This window comes from Euprymna scolopes, chromosome 32, assembly GCF_053919585.1.
Source record: "Euprymna scolopes isolate OS-2025 chromosome 32, ASM5391958v1, whole genome shotgun sequence".
NCBI classification, from domain to species: Eukaryota; Metazoa; Mollusca; class Cephalopoda; order Sepiida; family Sepiolidae; genus Euprymna; species Euprymna scolopes.
The window spans coordinates 47,772,484-47,793,679 of NC_136513.1; the positions used below are offsets into that span (position 1 = coordinate 47,772,484).

Genomic DNA, 21,196 nt, shown 5'->3' on the forward strand with positions numbered 1-21,196 from the left:
AACTTTAGTTTTTACCAAATGGTTAGAATGAATAAGTATTCCCGTGAATCGTAGAATTGTCGACTTAAGCAAATCCTATGATTCTGAAGTGGTTTAAAAAAAAATACAATTATTTTGCAAATATAAAAAAAGGTGCAAGTCTAGAATTCAATCTTATCAAAAAAAAAAAAAAAAATACAGAAAAATATTTATGATGTACATACTCATCACGGAAAGAAAATATCATACTCCAAAAATATAAATTGATGAAGTATCTTTTATATGTAGATAATCATGTTTTTACGATTTTTAGCGATTTTACTAGTAAATCGTAGCCATTACAAGGCTGGTTGAATCTTGGTAGTTCGAATTGCGTTGTCTCCATTTATTCATTAAACATGGCAGATCAAAACATGTCTTGCTTCCTCTTAAAATTTTATTTTTTTTAGTTTAAAATAAAATCTACTTGATCAATTTACGTGATTTTTGGAATACAACGTTTTTGTTCTGTGACCTACACCATAAAGATTTTTCTGTATTTTTTTTAAAATTAGGTTGAACACTGTACTTGCACTAAAATAATACATTTATTAGTTTTGTACCACAAGGTTTGCTTTTTCTGAACAAAGACAAATTTCACACTTTTGGAAAGAAAAGCAAAAACATCATATCTTGGCTAATAATTGATATATTTTTAAAAAATTCGACATGCATATGTTATAAGATAAAGATTCCTGAGTTTATCGTAAAAAGTTCTAATTTCGACCAGACACACCTGAAGAAGGTCGGAGGTTACATCGGCTGAAATATTGTGAGAATAACATTCAAGATGAGAACAGTTGTTTGAATAATTCAAATAATACAAACTCCCTTTTTTTATTCTTTTTATTTTAAAGTTCACAGCACTTAAAGAACAAGAAAATAATTTGAGAGAAAACTTCATGAAAATTGCAGGCGAAGACATGGAAATTGACGCGTATGAATTAATGGACGTCTTGAATACGGTCTTCCGAAAAGGTCAGTAAATGACACCATTTCATTTGCATAACGCTTTGTGTACATTTATTCATTTCATCATTCATTGGGTAATTTTGAAGTTTTTTTGTTTTTTTTTTTTACCGAGGTATTTGCCAGTGAACCTATTTTTGTAATTTTCTCTTATTTTAAATAGATAATGAACGTTTTGCAGAATTTTTTTTTCTTGCTACGTACTTGAAAAAAAGGTTTGAACAATTTTTATTTCATTTTGTGTGACGAAAAAGAAATATCAACTTAAAACAGCTGTAAACAGCTTTGTGCAACGTTTTATATTAAGGAATAAATGTCTGACACTGACGTTTCTCTTTGTCATCATTGTTTCGTCTAGTGGTTGCTTCGTTTTCCTCGTCTGTTTTGATCTACTCAGACGATGACCCGTCATCAGTGGTGCTAGAAAAATAAAACTTCTTTTTATACAGAAAGTAATACAGAGACGTCCGCTGGGAGTTTCTAAGGTTTTATTTCTGGAGAAATAGACAATGACCTTTTCACTAACTGTTTAATTAATTCTTTAACAGAAATGGTGACATGTGAACAGAGATCTTCAGAGATTATTTCGCTTTTTGCAAAATGTTAGTTTCCTTACAAGTGGCGAACATGACATCCCATAACAGACTCACATTATTTAATGTTCTCAAGTTCGGCCCCCATTTACTTTAAAGAGTCACAAACAAAGTCATGCCACCCCTATATCTTAGAAAGGAAACTCGTACTCAATTCAGTTGATTTGTTGTCCACTGTAAAGACCCTGTACTCCATGTTCAGGTCACCTTTAGAGGCTCATGGTGACTTCTTTGAGTGAGCTGTATTTAGCAATATAGAATATGTCAATTATTAGCCAATATATGATGCTTTTGCTTTTCTTTCCAAAAATGTGAAATTTGTCTCTCTTCGTTCAGAGGAAGCAAATCTTTGAGTACAAAAAACTGATGAATACATTTTTAATGCAAATCCAGAGATGAATTTAATTTTTAAAAATACAAAAAACTTTTTAAAATCTTTATGATGTATGTACTCGTCATATTCCAAAAATCCTGTTAATAGCGGTCTTTCTCGAACGGCTACAATAGACAATAACTTGAAAGCTTTTGTTTGTTTCTTAGCTCGACAAAATGTGACGTCATCAAATTTCCTCTTGTGTCTACTCTGTTTGACCTGTTGCTTTGTGTTTTGACCTTATATGTCATCCATCCTTGATTCACCCTTGGGAATGATTTTGCTTTTCAGATTTGGGTCATTTCGACTTGCACTCAATGTGCCTATGTCAAACGTTATACTAGTTGACTTAATTGTTATTGTTTATCTAGCACCACTAATGACGAACACCGGAGAGATTAAACCAGAGTAGATGAGGAATAGTGTCCCTAATGTGCATCATTTAATACCTGTGAGTATGCTCCTCATTTGGAACATGATTTGAAAATAATTTAAATGCTTAAAAGTACAGATAAAAATATACTCAGCTCGATATTTTTAAACTTTCTTGATTGGAGCAATTTCGTTTCGGTTAACATTTGCTTTGTTGGAGAAGAATTTTTTTTAGAATGAAGCCATTTTTATTTTTGTCCCAATTCAGATTTCACCCCCTTTTTTTAGGGGGGGAGCAGCTTAACTTTGTTTAACGTTACCCAAGATAGAGAATGTCTTGAACTTGTGTCTTTAAAGTAATAAGAACCGTGTGCATTCATGCTCCCAGCCCCAAACTCTAATAAAATAAAAAAGAAACATAAATGTTATATCAAAACCAAGTTTATATATGTTTATACCTGTTACTATTAAAATATTCCTTACTGTTATTAGTCTTGGGAAGGATAGAAAATGTAGATGTTGATATTTCGGGAGAAATACTCCCCTTATGAAAACAGAAGTTCATTCCGTTTGCTGCTTAAGTGTCTAAGTGCTGCGATTATCTTTAAATATAAAGTTGCGCTCTGCAGATAATGTTTTGATATTTTCCTATTTTTTTTTATTTGTGAATCATAGGATCAATATTAATTCATATTAATATTTTGTTTTTATATAATTGCATCATATTACATTTTGCAAAAAGAATTTATTTTCAGCAAGCTGTTATACCCCTTTGATACACATATTAAATATGTATATACGTATATATATATATATATATTTAATACATACTTATGTATGCACATATATATATATATATATATATATATATATATATATATATATATATATATATATATATGTGTTTAATATACATAACAAAAATTTATATAGAACTTGAATACCTACTAGACACTTGATGTAACCGTTCATCTTATTCAGGTGTATTGTGTCAAACTCACGAATCTTTCTGTCGAACTCACGAATCTACACAGAATTTCAAATGGAACCCTTTGTTTAATCCATGGGGGTAGCATGCTCTCGTTCCGTCAGTCATGATGAGGTAGAAATCCTAAGTAATTCACAAGAACTTGAATGTCTACTGGAGAGAACTTGAATGCCTACTAGACACTATCCTCGAGTGTCTAAAGTCTTTCCATAAAATTGTTTGTCAGGACAACCTGGGATGGGGATACTTTCCTTACAAGCAAATCCTGACTAAATATTCAAAATCACATAATATTCGCAGCCCAAATAATCTATTCTAGGTATGGCTAATCCACACTGGCTTTTGCAATGAATTGTGCATCTTCTCGAAGTGATGCTACCTCAAGTAATAGAAGGAAGACTAGATAAATTCTTGTCCTGGAATCTGGTAACACTAGGAGATCACAAGAAAGATATACAATAACATATTTAAATGGTCAAGAATAAAATCTAAAATTCTATGATTCAATAACAATTTCAATAAAAAAAAAAACATTTATACATGCTTGTAGAGGATTTGAAGATAAAACTCAGGCCATTACACTTTACTGGGCATTTTTTTCTTTGAGTTTGCCTCTTTGTGTCTGACAATTTCAAATCTCTAGTCATGTGCTATTTTTCTGATTATCTTCAAGTGTTACTTTCAGATTTCTGATGAAGGATAGGCTATGGGCCAGAGGCTAAAAAAGGGGCTTAGCTTTTGAGTTGGTGGACATTTTATTCATATGAGAAAAGTGTTTCTAGGAGTATTCTTGTGCTGATTTCAAATCTGAAGAGATCTCCAGGCTAAATGTGCGCACTGCTTCAGAAAAAGGGAGATAATACTGGGTATGTCATTTAAGGAAAAAGTCTATTTTCATGGTGGGTTACCATTTTTTTTTTAATCCTCTACTCCTTTACAAACGTGTATAGATTTATTGTGGCTCCAAGTTGTTATTACATCACAGAATGCATAATTTTGAATTTGTTACTTTATTTATTCCAAGTTCTATTGAATATTTAGTATACGGAGCTTCATTTTTCAATTTGGAAACTGATTCCTATTCAAATTGATCTAAACTTTATAACATTTGCCGTTTTTCTTCATATTGAAACGTTAATCTCTACTTGAAAAATCTTGTAATTTATCTATGATAATTTTTTTTTTTTTTTTTTAAATCGAATATGATAACTCTGGTTAAATAATCATGTGTTAACTATTCTACACTTGCCTTGGGGGATTGTTAACTATGCTGCACTTTAAATTACAATTTACAGGGTAAAATTTGACCCACTGCTGTCATAACTTGCTACTCCAATATTCAAATCCAAATCAAGCAAGTGTCTGAAAAATCAGGCTTTTTATTTAAACCATTTGAATATAAGATGACACGATTGCAAGCATGTAAAGAGAAGCAGCAGTCATTTTTTCTTTTCTTCATTCATTTTATCTGCACCGGACACTACAGGCTGCACAAAAACAGGTTTGTACCAATTTTTAAGGCATTTAATTACGAGAACAACATACACAATGTGAGATTTTATTTAAAATTCAATATGTACCTTTATTTTCATCTTTCTTTTCTTCAGCCGCTCAGGAATTGCATCACTTCATCTTCTTAGAAACTCTTGTTGAATGACACCATCATTCAACCATCAACTTTCCTGGAAGATGGTTAGGTCGATGTGGTCTATAAGAATGACTGGATAGAAGCCTGATTAACTACCATGTGACCTTGTTAAAGGAACACACTTACTCTAAGAGGTCAGCAACTTAGAATAACTTGACGAACGACTACAAGAAGTAATTTTTGTCATTCTACAAGAGTTTCTAAGGAGATCAATTTATGCAATTTAACCTGATGAATAAAATATAAACGTTTATATGTAGCTTACTTGCCATAAATTTTCATACTATTATATATTAATGTAAAAAAATATGTGTTATATGCTTTGTTTTCATTTGTTGATCTATAGGAATACAAAACGTATTTTGCAATAGAGTTCACAGTGGTGACTTGTGACCTTCTTTAGCAGAAGAACTTGGCGTGATTCAGTTGGTAATGAGAACCCTGTAAATTCATGTTCCCAGCCCTGAACCTCATTGAAAATGCAAACGAAACCTGAATGTTTTATTAAAGCTAACGTTTATATATCTTTTATTTATAATATGTATTTATAACGTTTATATATATATATATATATATATATATATATATATATATATATATATATATATATATATATATATATATATATATAACGTTTATATATCTTTCTTTTGCTGTATATCAATATATTTAGGTATTTATACATTAAAAAAATTTCCTTTTCTTTTTAATTTTTTTTTGTTGATTTCCAGATTCTTTACTTGGTAAGAAATGTTTTTTTTAAAGAAAAATCAAATTTCATTTAATAAATGAAAGCATTTTTTTTGTAAATGAGATTTGAATTTTAAAAAATATTTGTTGGTTTATAATTTTCAGATTTTATTTTGTTAATTTGTTGCTTGCGAATTAATTGTTGCTTACATCTGCGCCTGGAAAACTTTTCCTAAAAGAAATATTCTCTTTGTAGGCATTTTTTTTTTAATATTGAATTTTTATTTTATTTGGATTAATCAGACAATTATTCTTATTTGGAGTTTTAGCAACACAACTTTTCGGTCGATGTAACCTCTGACTTTCATCAGGTGTCAAGTCGCCATTTTTTGCACTTACCAAAAAAATGGCGACTTTAACACCTGACTTGAATTGTGTATCAATGTTTTGTCACCATTTTTGGCACCTGACGACTTTAAAACCTGAGGAAGGTCGAAGGTTACATTGCGTGAAACGTTGTGCAGATAACACTCAAGATGAGAACAATAGTCCAATTAATCGAAATAATGCAAACGTTCATACCTCATCTAAAAAATTAAGAACTGTTGCATTTTTGTTTACATTAAATGTTCAAGGATATTTGAATGACTTGCATGATATTAATGGCCAAACATAATTGTTAGTGACATGAAAACGTTTTAAAGAAAATACGGTTCTTGTTCAGAGTTCACCCCCATATGAAAACAACAAAAATAAAGAAAAATCTGCATGATGTACGAAATCTATGATGAAACAGAAATATCACATTTCAAAAATCACGTAAATTTTAATTACAAATAAAATCAAATTTTATTAGTAATTCAAGAGCAACTGTCCCACATCACCATTTTGAAAATACTTTAAAGAAACAAAGGGCGATAACTCAACAATAATTCAAAATTGCAAGATTTATGTAGTAGTGCCTACGGATTTCCATTAATCGTTTAAAAAGATTCTCTTCATAAAACTAAAACTACTTGATCAATTCACATGATTTTTGGATCATGATATTTTCGTTTCATCATACAAATTTTGCAGGCCACTTTGAAAAAAAGCTCTTTCAAGGAAAAAGGGTGATAACTCGACAATAATTCGAACTTGCTAGATTTATGCTGTGGTGCCTACGATTTCCCATTAATCATTTAAAAATGACTTTCTTTATAAAAATAAAATTACTTGATCAATTTACGTGATTTGGGGGATATAATATTTTCACTTCGTCATGAATGCGTACATCATACTGAATTTTTCTGCATTTTTGTTTTTGAATGTATAAGAAATTCTGAACAAGAAATGAAAGTAAAGTTGGGAAATTAATCAAAAACAATTTATGTGATTTTTTTTTATTGTAGTGTCGAAAATAGTAATATATCCAAAAATTACGAAAATTCATTGAGTAGAAAGTTATTTATATAATTAAAAGTAATTTTTACAGAAAATTAGGGAAATTGCATTTTTCGACAGTGAAGATTACAGAAACAGGAGACAAAACTCAGATTGCTTTTTGTTTTTGGATATATTACTATTTTCGACATGACAATTAAGTAATAGTTTTTGCTTAAAAAATCGATCTGTCGCCTGTCTTTGTATAAGCATCATAAAGTGTTTTTGGTTTACCTCCACATGTGTGAACTATTTGTGTCAAAAAAAAAACAAACCATTTAGTATTTAATAGAAGATATAAGTATGTGAAGCTACCGGCGTTACGATTGAGAAAAACCGAGAAACCGAATAACTAATTATTAATTGAAGAATGTAAGAGTTGCCGCCCTTAAAACTACAGTTTTATTTCTTGGTCTGTTTCAGTTTTAGGAATGTGCAAACGGATAAGGATAATCTATATATCTATAAACGTGAAAATGTGTGTGTATGTGTGTGTGTGTGTGTGTGTGTGTGTGTGTGTGTGTGTGTGTGTGTGTGTGTGTGTGTGTGTGCATTTCCTTACGCAATAACTCTGTCAATTTTTGGTCTAGAGACTCGAGATTTGACATAAGGAGTATTGAGATTTGGGAAAATCTTTTTAATAGGGTTTCAGCCGGAAGTCTAAACATTTGAAATTTATACATAACGGGTATTCAGGCATGCGGCAAACATTTTAATAAGTTTTGGGGGCGAAAATTTGGCTGCCAAAACGTCAAAATTGAAAGAGTTGACCTTTGTAGATTTTACCAAATTTCTCCACCAATTTTGTGTCTAAAGACTTGAAATTTTAGATGTAGGTAACTTGGACATGGGTGAAACTTTTTATTTTGATTTGAGACCAAAATAATAAATGTTAAGGTATCAAAATTGGGGTCAAAGTTAAAAAAATTTTTACCTCTGCGGTCTCTACGAAATTACTCAAACAAATTTTGGTCTAAATATTTGAAATCTACATAAAGTGTATTCACACGTAGGGCAAATTATGAACAGTACATAGGGCCTGAGCAAAGCCGGGCTGAATTGCTAGTAAATGTTTAAAAAAAAAAACATGGCCGCAGATGATTGACTACCAAAGGGCAATCCTAATAGTAAATTCACATACTTTCCTTTAAAATATTTTGTGTCGCGAGCAGTTATTTTTGCTCATTTGTATATAGGGTTACACCCACCACCACCAAATGTCACTCAACTATGAAATATTTAATAAAATCCAATCATATTTATTACAAAATGCAGGAGAAAAACAAAGTACATTTTTTATGCATCTTTATTTCTGTTTAATTTTATATGCTAAATAACATATCACAGAATAACTGTTAAGGGACAATGTGTTGCATAGGGTACATATTAAGGAGAGACGACAGGGACATATATAATGATGATGAGAGAGACATTTATACAATTCTGGGACGCTTGGGACTTCATATATATATATATATATATATATACACTGAATGGGATGTATACAAGTTCTTAACACAGAGGAGGGGAGATACATAATCTTATGTTCCGTCTGCCTGCTTCTCACCAGACTACAACTTGGATGTCTTCAAGTCCAATGTTAACAAATTCCTAATGAACCGCCCCCTTAAGTAAACACTTCATCAAATCTCCACACTAACGTAATGTACTTGCAATAACCCTTATCCCTGAGTGGCTTCCGGGCCTTGATAAGTGGTGATCACTGTGTAAAAAAAGAAAAAAAAAAAGAAAAAGGGTTACACAAAGTTTGTTACAAGATGATTAAAACATTACCTTTCGAAGATGACACATGACAACAGTTTTACAAAAACACAAAGATGATTCTTTAGTCATTGGACCGGTCGAATGATGATGACGTCAGGAATTCAAACTTGGGATCTACAAGGTTAATCTTCTATCCTTCGCTTCCAAAGGGTCAGCTAACCACTGACTGCCAACTGACTGACTCTCAACTCTCTCTCTCTCTCTGATTGACTCCTGACTAGCTCTCTGAATGTTCTGCCCTGATCTGACTAACTCTAGCTCCTATAATGAGAATCCCCTTTTTGCTATGACGTCAGAAGCGTGGTTCCAAAACGTGGCCAACTCACATGGCTAAGCACACGTTTTCCAAACACTTTTGACAACAAAGAATTCTTAACTAACCTATTTTTTTAACAATACATTTTTAATTTGTATTGTTCATTCTTTTTAGCTGACATTTTTAATTCAGTTTTCATAAAAGAATGAACAATCAATTCTTTTTACGATCTTGTACTTTAAACAATATCTAATTATTCATAACAGAATTAAACAATAGACCTTTTTAACATTCCGAACATACCCTCACGCACTAGAGATCCCTAGATGTAAAAGAGCTTTCTACTCTAGTAGTTTCTTCCCCAGAACCGCTAGACTTTGGAATTCCATTCCACGTCCCTGCTTCCCTAACTGTACTGACATGCAGAAGTTCAAGTGTAACGTGAACCGACATCTTGCTGCCCAACTCCCTACATAATACCCCAGTAGCTTATGTCCCTGATAGTAGCCCCCTACACCAAAGTGGCAATGTGCCTTGTTTTGGGTGAAAATGTTAAATATATATATATATATATATATATATATATATATATATATATATATATATATATATATGTATCATAAATTTTTATATTCGTAAAATAGTAATTGGAATGTGTATCCATTTTTTTTAATGGAAAGTGGTATTTTCTATAAATTTAACAGCTGTCTTAAATGATAATGATTTATTTATAACAACTTATATTACTGACGTAATTCTATAATGTTATATGAATATTTTGTAATTTATCTCGATAAATAGGTCAACACTGGCGAATCATACCTTTTGTCAATTTTTATGGAAGATGAATATATCCTTCCTTTATATATATATATATACTAGAAAAAGTACCCGTCGTTGACTGGGTTCAAAATCAGCCTACAGGAAATGGACACTGGTTTATGAAAGTATGATAGGTTATGAAAAGGAAGAGTTGTAAAGAGATAGCTTCGAATTTGGGGGGGGGGGTATCAAAACCAAAGCAAAATATGATGAAAGTAAAAATAAAATAGATAAACCCCATAATTTATTATACCATACCTGTTCACACTGAAACACTTATCACAATATTCTGTGGATCTATATTAAAAAACCTTGTTAAACTTTGTGACATATTTCCATTCTATGGAGGTCAGGCGTGAACGAACACCCCATAATTTTATTATACCATATTTCTTCAAACTGAGACATAATTATCAAAGTATACTTATGCAGATAGATATGAAAAGTCTTTATTAAAGTTTGTGCCTATTTTCATTCTATGAAGGCCAGGCGCGAACGCAGACCTCACAATTTTATTATACTATCCCTATTTAAGTTAAAACATACCTATTAAAGTATTCTTATGTACATCTATATCAAAAACACTTGTAAACGTGTTTTTTTTTAAATTTTTTAATTTTTTATTTCCATACTTTGTGGACCAGGCGCGTATGCAGACTCCACAATTTTAATGAACCACTGTTCTGCCAGATCAAATATACCCATTCCTGTGTCTCGATACATCTTCTATCATTATATGTGATCAGTTTTCTATAATAGTCAACCATATAGGAGTCTATTCGTGACCAGACACAAACACAGACGTTCACCTTTATATTATATATATATATATATATATATATATATATATATATATATATATATATATATATATATATATGTATATATATATACTAGCAAAAGTAGCCGTCGTTGACTGGGTTCAAAAACAGCCTACAGAAAATGGACTCTGATTTATGAAAGTATGATAGGTTATGAAAAGGAAGGGTTATAAATTTGGGTTGAATCATTATGCCAGATCAAACATACCCATTCCTGTGTCTCGATACATCTTCTATCATTATATGTAATCAGTTTTCTATAATAGTCAACCATATAGGAGCCTATTTGTGACCACACACACACACACACACACACACACATTCAGTTTTATATATATATATATATATATATATATATATATATATATATATATATGTATATATGTATATATTATAATTTAATAATAATTATTCTTTTAGTGTTTTATGCTTACGCAATCATCAGTTAAGGATGACAAACTCAGCCACATTTGACCCCATTTGCTAAGCCTCTACTTCCAAACAATTCCCTCAGGAATGAAGGGATTTAAAAGCTAATAAATGCTCAATTCAAGCACAGACATTAGACAATCTATAGTGTTCAAACGCTGGAAGTTGTGAACATTGCATAAACGCTAGTTGACTACCTCTTAGTTTATACTTGCCAGACAGTGCCCATCTTTAAGTAATTTTAAAGGGGCTTGATAATCTATAATATAAATATTACCTATCTGTTTAAATGTATGTATGTATGTATGTATGTATGTATTATGTTTGGGGTGGAGAGGGCTCCCGTAAGCCGTGGTGAAGGCAACATTTCTAGGAGAAGCAAATCTCTGATTTAAAAAACCATAAAGCGGGAGACCAGTACCTGCATTAAGCTGGTCTGCAGTTTAATTTGTTGCTGGCTATCTTGCTCTTGCTTGTTGCTGGATCTCAACATTTTGAACCGAGAGAGAGACTTAGCTGTCGTACAAAGCTAAGACTCTGTAACATCATCTTTGTATAGATACTCCCTCAGGCATTTGGGCTCATGGACTTTAAATGTCTGAGGGAGTGGCACTCGTCTGACAAGACGTTGCAATCATCATTATGTATGTATGTATGTATGTCTGCTATTTAAAAGACCATAAAGCCAAAGACCAGTACCCGCATTAAGCTGGTCTGCAGTTTAATTTGTTGCTGGCTATCTTGCTCTTGCTTGTTGCTGGATCTCAACATTTTGAACCGAGAGAGAGATTTAGCAGTCGTACAAAGCTAAGACTCTGTAACATCATCTTTGTATAGATACTCCCTCGGGCATTTGGGCTCATGAACTTTAAGTGTCTGAGGGAGTGGCACTCGTCTGGGAAGACGTTGCAATCATCATGTCTGCCTAACACTTTCGACAGAGGTGACGGATTTTCATAAGATTGGCATCGTTTTGAAGTTCGACCCTTCGGACGACAAATATCGAAAAATTGGCTAAAATTATTAATTCCTTCACCCTCAACTGGACTCTTTTCTACAGGGTGAGGCGCTTTTTTTGCCGATATTTTCGAAAATCATCCCCTCTTTTCGATTGACTAGCCTTAATTTAAACCCTCGCCACTTCCTGTTTGGTGATGGATACAACGGCAAAGACGTCACCTTTTTTTTTCAAGTCCTTTTCTTCCTTCGTGGTACGGGTTCGAGCCTACCTGCCTGCCTACTACCATTTTTTTTTTTTTTTTTGCTCAACACACACCTCCAAATACCCGGGCACGCCGGGCACGCCGGGCACCCAGGCTAGTCTATAATATAAATCTCAGCTGTCTGTTTAAATGTATGTATGTATGTATGCATATCTGCCTAAAACTTTGAGCTGAGGCGACGGATTTTCATGAGTTTTATATCATTTTGAAGCTTGATCCTTCGGACGACAAATATCGAAAAATTGGCCAAAAACATTAATTCCTTCACCCTCAACTGGGCACGTTTCTACAGAGAGGAATCACTTTTTTCGCCGATATTTTCAAAAGTCATCCTCTTTTTTCAATTGACTAGCCTTACTTTAAACCTTCGCCACTTCCGGTTTGTTGATGGTCGGAACCGCAAAGACATGACGTTTTTTTTTTTACACGTTCTTTTCCTCCTTTGCAGTATGGATTCGAGCCTGCCTGCCTGCCTACTACCACTTTTTTTTTTGCTCAACACACACCTCCAAACACCTGGGCAACGCCGGGCTAGTTATAATTAAATAATAATTATTCTTTTATACCTTCATATATGTGTGTGTGTGTGTGTGTGTGTGTGTGTGTGTGTGTGTGTGTGTGTGTGTGTTTATATTTTTGTAGTTAAACCTTCGGTGGTTAAGCTTAACATATATTCATTTATAATTCCAGAGCACTTATAAAAAGAATGGAGAAAAAGCATATAAAGCATATCGTGAATTATTTAGGACATTTATTTGATTCATAAAAAGATCGTTATATATTGATTTTTATCCTCTTAAAGGGAGGTAATATTGATGCAAACTTTTATTAAGGGTGTTAACTCTTCTAGTATCCCTACATTTCCATCATGCGCGCGCGCGTGTGTGTGTGTGTGTGTGTGTGTGTGTGTGTGTGTGTGTGTGTGTGCGTAAATACATTTATATGAACCTGTTTTTCTTGGACCGAGGATGAACAACTCAGGTGTATCAAAGCGTTTCGTCTCACACCTTAACAACCGAACTATTTTGTTAAGTAACTCTGATGTTGGTGCAAATGTCAAGATCAGGCACAAACTAGAATCAGATATCTTTCTATAAATAAACATGAAAGATTGAAACATACGGCGCTTCTCCTCCAGTATTGCCTTCATATGCAAAAAAAAAAAAAAAAAATGTAGAAAAATATGAATGACGGAAAGAAAACATGACGCTTGTGCACTAGTGCGAAGGTATAATTTTTTTGGCTTTCAGTTGGGACATTTGAAGAGTGCATAGCAAGGGCAGACAAATGCAATTTCATGATCGAATTGAAAATCTCATAACATTAAATACGTTTTCTTTTTCTTTTTTTAAATAGATTTAAGAAAATTATAATAACACAAAATACCATTTTTTTAAACATAAATTAGAGATTTTTTTTTTTTTTGGCAAAAAAACAAAAATTCTGAATTTTTCTGATGCGTTTTTTTTGTTGTTGTTTATTATTTATTGATTTAAAATAAATATCAGAAATTTATAACACAGTTGTCTGCCCCTGCTATGCACTCTCCAAATATTCTAATTAAAAAGCAAAAAAGTTGTGCATAAGTGCCAAAAATATTGTACACTAAAAACCACGTAAATTGATCAAATAGTCTTATTTTTATAAAAGAAATCATTTTTAAGCGAATTTGGGTTTTTCCAACCTCTACCCCAGCCATGTTAAGAATGGCTTCCAAAATCTGGATTTGGAGTTATCTCCCTTGTTTCTTCAATCTATTTTTCGAGATAGCGTCACAAGATCGTCACTTGTAGTTTAGCCATAAAATTTGATTTTCTTATTTAAAAATAAAAATACTTGACCAGTTTATAACATTGCGTTGCGTGGCGTTACACTTTACTTCAGTAATTCATAAAAATAAAATTGGAAATAAAGAAATAAAAATCCGGGTCGCCATTTTTTTTTTTTTTTTTTTTAACAAAAGTATTTATTACCGGTAGTTTAGCCATCACTTCAAAAAGTCTCTCGCTGCTACATGTTTATTTTCGCCTGGAACGCATTTCTCTTTCTTCCGACCGACCGTATGGTAGGCCCAGCTGGCCCATTCTCGCCTTCGCCTTTACACGTCCATCGACTTTTTTTTTTCTCTCCCAAGCACGTGCTGCATTTTTCCCCTGCCCCCCTTTTTCTTCTTGTGCAATCTACTCACACTTCCTAATTTGCATATGCGCGTTTTTCAGCTGCTGCTGCTAATCTCACAAGCCAGGCATTTCTCACTGTCGCTGACACTTCCCCACGTGTTCATGTGCACTATGTTAGAAATTTACGTGGTTTTTGGAATATGATATTTTCATTTCCATCATGGGTAGATACTCCATACAGATTTTTCTTTGTATTTTTTTTTTTTTTTTTTTTCATAGGGGTAGGGAGAGTTCTGGCCAAATATCAAACATTATTCAATAAATAAGTTACTGAAGCCTTTAGAAATTGCGTTGGATGAGAAATAATAATGTCGACCTCATAACCTAGTCCACTCCTTATTTGAATTATGTACCTATTTGTTGTAGCTCGAGTCAGCTGATAGATAAACAGTGGAGAGGGAGACGGCGACTGCAACGACGGCAAGGACGCGGTGATATGCTCTGATTAACCCATTTGGTTATTTCTACACAATTTCGTGCGTTAGTTTATAAATATAGAATCTATTAAATCGTTAGATATATCTGTTTGGCGTTGTCTGGAAATCTTTTTATCTGCTTTTTTGTTTAATGCGTTGAATTATCCTCACTCGCTTTCATTTGCATTTTCTCTTATATATACACACACACACACACATATATATATATATATATATATATATATATATATATATATATATATATATATATATATATATATATAAAATCCCCGAAACAGTGTTTCATGGTAAACAACTGATGACCCCTTGAAAAATAAAAAAAATTGGTATTATAGTAAATTTGAGAGAGTTGATGCAGTGATTGCAGGTGATTAAATGACTTACTGACTAGATGTTTTTTTTAACGAATGATAAAAAATAATTTTTTGTATAGTTTCAAATGTTAAAAACTTCAAAGACTATATATATATATATATATATATATATATATATATATATATATATATATATATATATACTAGCAAAAGTACGCGTCGTTGACTGGGTTCAAAAACAGCATACAGAAAATGCACTCTGATTTATGACAGTATGATAGGTTATGAAAAGGAAGGGTTGTAAAGAGATAGCTTCGAATTTGGGGGTATCAAAACCAAAGCAAAATATGATTAAAGTAAAAATAAAATAGATAAGCCCCATAATTTATTATACTATACCTGTTCACACTGAAACACTTATCATAATATTCTGTTGAGCTATATTAAAAAAACCTTGTTAAACTTTGGGACATATTTCCATTCTATGGAGGTCAGGCGCGAACGAACACCCCATAATTATATTATACCATTTTTCTTCAAACTGAAACATAATTATCAAAGTATACTTATGCAGATAGATATGAAAAGTCTTTATTAAAGTTTGTGCATATTTCCATTCTATGGAGGCCAGGCGCGAACGAAGACCCCACAATTTTATTATACCATCCTTATTTAAGTTAAAACATACTTATCAAAGTATTCTTATGTACATCTATATCAAAAACACTTGTAAACGTGTTTTTTTTTTAATTTTTTATTTCCATACTTTGTGGACCAGGTGCGAACACAGACCCCACAATTTTAATGGATCACTGTTCTGCCAGATCAAACATTCCTGTGTCTCGATACATCTTCTATCATTATATGTAATCAGTTTTCTATAATAGTCACTCCATATAGGAGCCTATTCGTGACCACACACACACACACACACACACACACACACACACACGTTCAGCTTTATATATATATATATATATATATATATATATATATATATAGGGTTGGCCAAAATAAGGGTCCTATTTTTAAAAATTCATAAATTCATGTAAGTTTTAAGAAGTGTTTTTCAGCCAAAATTTGTTTTGTTTATTTCAAAAAAATCTCGGAAGGGTCAGTCTACACACACATAAAGTTTGGTGAGTTTAACTTTTATTTTGTGGAAGTTATTCAAATTTAAAGATAGGACCCTTATTTTGGCCCACTCTGTGTATATATATATATATATATATATATATATATATATATATATATATATATATATATATATATATATATTAGAAGATGCACCTGGCGTTGAGCAGTATTAAACGTAATGTAAAATTCCTTTAAAAAATTAAGTAAAAAAAACAAACAAAAAAAACGGAAAAAAACTGAGACATGTGCACGCAGCTATTATGGTTTTTTTCTAAAGATTTCACTTCTTGTAAGTAAAAAAAAAAAATGCTCGAGCTGAGATCAAAACCAAAACTTAAAGACAGTGAGTCAAGTACGTTAACCAATAGGCCAGCTTGATACGATCTGACGGAATGGTTAGTTGTAGGTATAGACCGCTTCATACCCTCCAAAAAATTCTCTCCAGAATGTGCTGCTTCCATTGCACACAGATTTCCATTGCTCCCAATGTAATAGATGTACTGAGACAAAATCCGCCTTCAGGACTGCCAGCGACCATTGTATTAAGTAAGAGTAATAAAGACCGCGCGAGAGAGAGAGAGAGTTGTATGTGCAGTTCGTCAAGTTAAAAATAGCTGAGCAGCGGGTTTGTTCCCACCAGTTTTAGCAAATGACAGACAGGGTCCTGAACAGAATCGTGTGCTCTATCCCAACTATCATCAATGGACCTGAGATAATCTTGTCAGTATCAGACAAAGCCAAACTCTTTGCCAACAACTTTGCAGCTAATTCTACCCTATGTGATCAGGGCCGTCAACCCCCCCACTCCATATTGCCTCCTGTGTTTGAAAAAACACGCTATGCGACATACAAATATATGTGCATGATGTTGCCAAGCTAATCAAAAACCTCGATTCCAGTAAAGCAACTGGCCATGATGCCATCCCAACTATAGTACTGAAAAAGCTTCAAGCAGAACTAGCTCCTATACTTACAAAACTGTTTAAGCATTGTCTTAAGAAGAATTGCTTTCCAACACTCTGGAAAACCTCATCAGTATGTCTCGAATTTAAGAATTCAGGTGATCGGTCATCTCCCTCTCAATACAGACCAATCAGTCTTCTGTAATGAGTAAGTTACTGGAATCTGTGTTACAGAAGATGTGCTAACAGTTATATCTAAAAGGATTAACTAATCTCTCGATGGAGGCTTCCTTTCTAGGGCATTTGCTCTTGACATATCAAAGGCCTTTGATAGGGTATGGCATAAAGGTCTACTCCACAAAAACTCTAGCTACGGTATAGCTGGAAATATCTTTAAATTATTAAATCATTTCTCTCTGATAGATTCATAAGAGTAGTGGTTGATGAGCAGAAATCAGAAGCTCACAGTATTAATGCTGGAGTCCCTCAGGGGTTCATCCTGGGCCCAACTCTCTTCCTGATCTATGGTGGGATCATTCTACTGTTCCAGTAGATATCTCACTGCTGATGCAATTTTCTTCCTTCTATAAGAGCCAAGTATGTCCAAGGATGAGTACTGTTGCCACGTATTAAATGAAAAAGTGTTTTCAAACCCCACGAATCAGTTGAAAAACAGATAAAAATCTGATGACAGCCATGCACCAATGTTTCAATTCTGACCCCTTGGCAGCCCCTTTTTTTAGGCTGAAACTCGATTAAAATGTTTTCCACGTGTCTGAATACCCTATATACCAAAATTTCAAATTTGTTGATAAAAAATTTGTTGAGTATATAGGTTGACAAGTGTCCTCTTGCACACACACACACACACACACACACACACATATTCTCACTTTTATAGATATATAGATATGTATATTTTTTGTAAAAAAAAGATTTACATTTTTTTAAAGATTATTCAAAACAGGAACATATTATTGTTTCAAAAAAGTAACTCAGTTGAAACACTAGTAGCAGACAGAATTTATTAAAAAAAAACAAAAAATAAACATAAAATATATGCATAATTTGTGAACTTTTTTTGAAAATAACTTTTTAAACTGTTTGAATTTTTAATTGTTTAGATAAAAAAATAACTGATTGAATTTGTGAGAAATTGAAAACTTAATTAACTCCCATTTTAACTCTTCAATTCAAATCACTAGATTTTATGAATGTCTTTTTTCATGAATGATTATTTTCCTACCTTATCGTTTTCCGTAATTTTTGGATATGTTACTATTTGTGACATGACAATTACGACGGTGCTATTTGGGGTTTGTTTTACGATCAACAGAGATTAAAAAGTGGTAAAAAATTAAAATACATAATTAAATATTATCAAAGGTGAGATAAGTTACTCTTCTACCTATCTGGAAAAGTTTTTAGTGATTTTGCTCACTTCAAAAAGTTTAATCGGTTCGGAAAACAGTGTCTAGCATTTACATGAAAAATGGTAACGCCCTTGGCTTGTAAAATTCAAAGTTTTGAAAATGAGTTAAAACTAAAAAAATTATACAAAATGCTGTTAGAAACCCACCCAATATATGTCACGGTAACATAGATACTGGTTTCCCCGATATCTTTCCAGTTAGAATTCGTTCTAGAAAGACATTGGGTACTTATAGGAAAGACCACATGAAAGTTGCCAACATCCCTAAATGAAAGTATTTCTGTGAAACGAACTAGACTCAAACTTGGCACACCAAGATTGTCAGTCCGTGTCGTTAACTACTTGACCACCGTCACCTCCCAGCGATGATGATGATGATGATGATGATGATGATGATGATGATGATGATGATGGACAGACTCGTTAGCCTTCGTTGGGCAACTAACTTGAGAGAAGAAAACTCTGCATCATTTTCAGTCGTCTTTTACCGGTTCAGGAGAGGTGCGGTTGGTTATTACACAAAACTTGCTTCATTATGCACTCTCCACACAGCCACCTTTATCTGCTGTCTCTCGAAAAGAAGCCCTTAAAAAAGTACGGCGTGACACAGGTAAAAATGTAGTTTATTAATAGACGATAGTGAAAGGAAAATTTGCTTCTCTCTCTTTTTTATTTAATAAAAAATGTGTTTATCTTATTCCTTCCGATAAAATCACAAACATTAAATAAATTGATGCGAAGAACAAGAAATTCTTGAAAATACATTTTTTTTTTGTATATCTTCAACTTTTTTTTTACTTCCTTTTCTTAAGCCTCCATCTTTTTTTTTTTTTTCTTCTCGTCCATAAGATTTTTTTCTTCTTCCATCTTCTCATCTTCTTTAGATTGGCTATTTATTACCCTACCCAACCTCTTAATACTTTACTATATATATATATATATATATATATATATATATATATATATATATATATATATATATATATATATATATATATATATAAAATCATTAAAAAAATAACTCACATCAACTTCCCCCCAACATCGTCTGAGTTACCTCCCCTTGGAATTACATACCTAATGCCAGCGATCTTTGCATTGCCTCCTTTTATGGCTTGACATTACCACAGCTGAACCAAGCCTGAGCTCACTCTTTCAAGGCTTGCCACCAATTTGCCAAGTTTTCTCTCTCTCTCTCTCTCTCTCTCTCTCTCTCTCTCTCTCTCTCTCTCTCTCTCTCTCTCTCTCTCTCTCTTTTGTCTTCTTTCTCTAGTTTTGACTAGCAGGGCTACCTGTCGTTGCCAAAAGTTCTCATTAATAAAATAAAAGAGTTAAAAACTCTCTTTCATCCTCTCTCTTGTTCTCTTCCTTTATCTCTCCTCTTCTGTCCTCCTTCTCCTCTCTCTCTCTCTCTCTCTTTCTCTCTCTCTCTCTCTCATACACAAATTTTTGCAACTGGTTTAATAGAAAAAAAAGAAAAAGAAAAGGAAAGAAATACACGTCATAAGCAGTCGCCATAAATAATCACTTTGTTTCTGACTTTTTTAGATGAGGATTGATAATTCATATTTGAATCCTTCGGACTACTGTTCTCATCTTGACTCTTATTTGCACAACGTTTCAGTCGATGTAATCTCCGACCTTCTCCAGGCATATCGTGTCGAACTCGGAAATCTTTCTCTCAAATTCGGGAAAATTTGTACAGATTCCCGAGTTCGACAGAAAGACTTCCGAGTTCAACACCTATCTGTCATGTAAAATTGTTTTCAAGACAAAGTGGGCCGTCGGTGGCCTCGCCGTGGACCAGGACCACTGAACAAATAGTTTGCGATACGCGTGTTTGTGACTCCTGCACTCGACTGGCTTTTTAAAATTACTGCATTGCATTCAAATGGTTGAATGGAACGTCTTTGAACTTATGCGTACTTGAATTTTATGAGATTTTTTTTTTTTTATGCTGGATGAATATTTTGTCGATTGCGGCGGTGAATCAGAGCAAACCCAGTTTTGTACGACGAATAAAAACCACCACGGCGTTTTATGAAAACACCCACATAACGTGGCATCATCTTCAAAATGATACCGAAATCTCATCTGCAGTATCAGTTTTACCGGCATCATCATCATTGTTGTCGTCGTCATCATCATCATCATCATCATCATCATCATGTAACCATTCCTTTCAATAAACCATTTCTTACATAAACTTCATATTTTTCCTTTTTCTCTTTCGCTTTTTCCAATTTTTTTTTCTTTATTTCAATATTTTTTTTATTTTTTTTCCATTTATTTCTTTTTGTTTGCACCACCACCACCACCACCACCACCACCACCACCACCACCACCACCACCACCATCATCATCATCATCATCATCATCATCATC

The 21,196-nt window shown here is 33.0% G+C and overlaps 1 protein-coding gene across 2 annotated transcripts in view; it reads left to right on the top strand.

Moving 5' to 3' along the window:
- Positions 1-21,196, top strand: part of LOC145256320 (calpain-B-like) — a 206,845-nt gene that overhangs the window by 130,123 nt on the left and 55,526 nt on the right. For both annotated transcript variants that reach the window (XM_080115053.1, XM_080115052.1), the window contains one exon: positions 876-996. In XM_080115053.1, the coding sequence (XP_079971179.1) occupies positions 876-996 (121 nt within the window). The remainder of the gene's footprint in view (positions 1-875; positions 997-21,196) is intronic.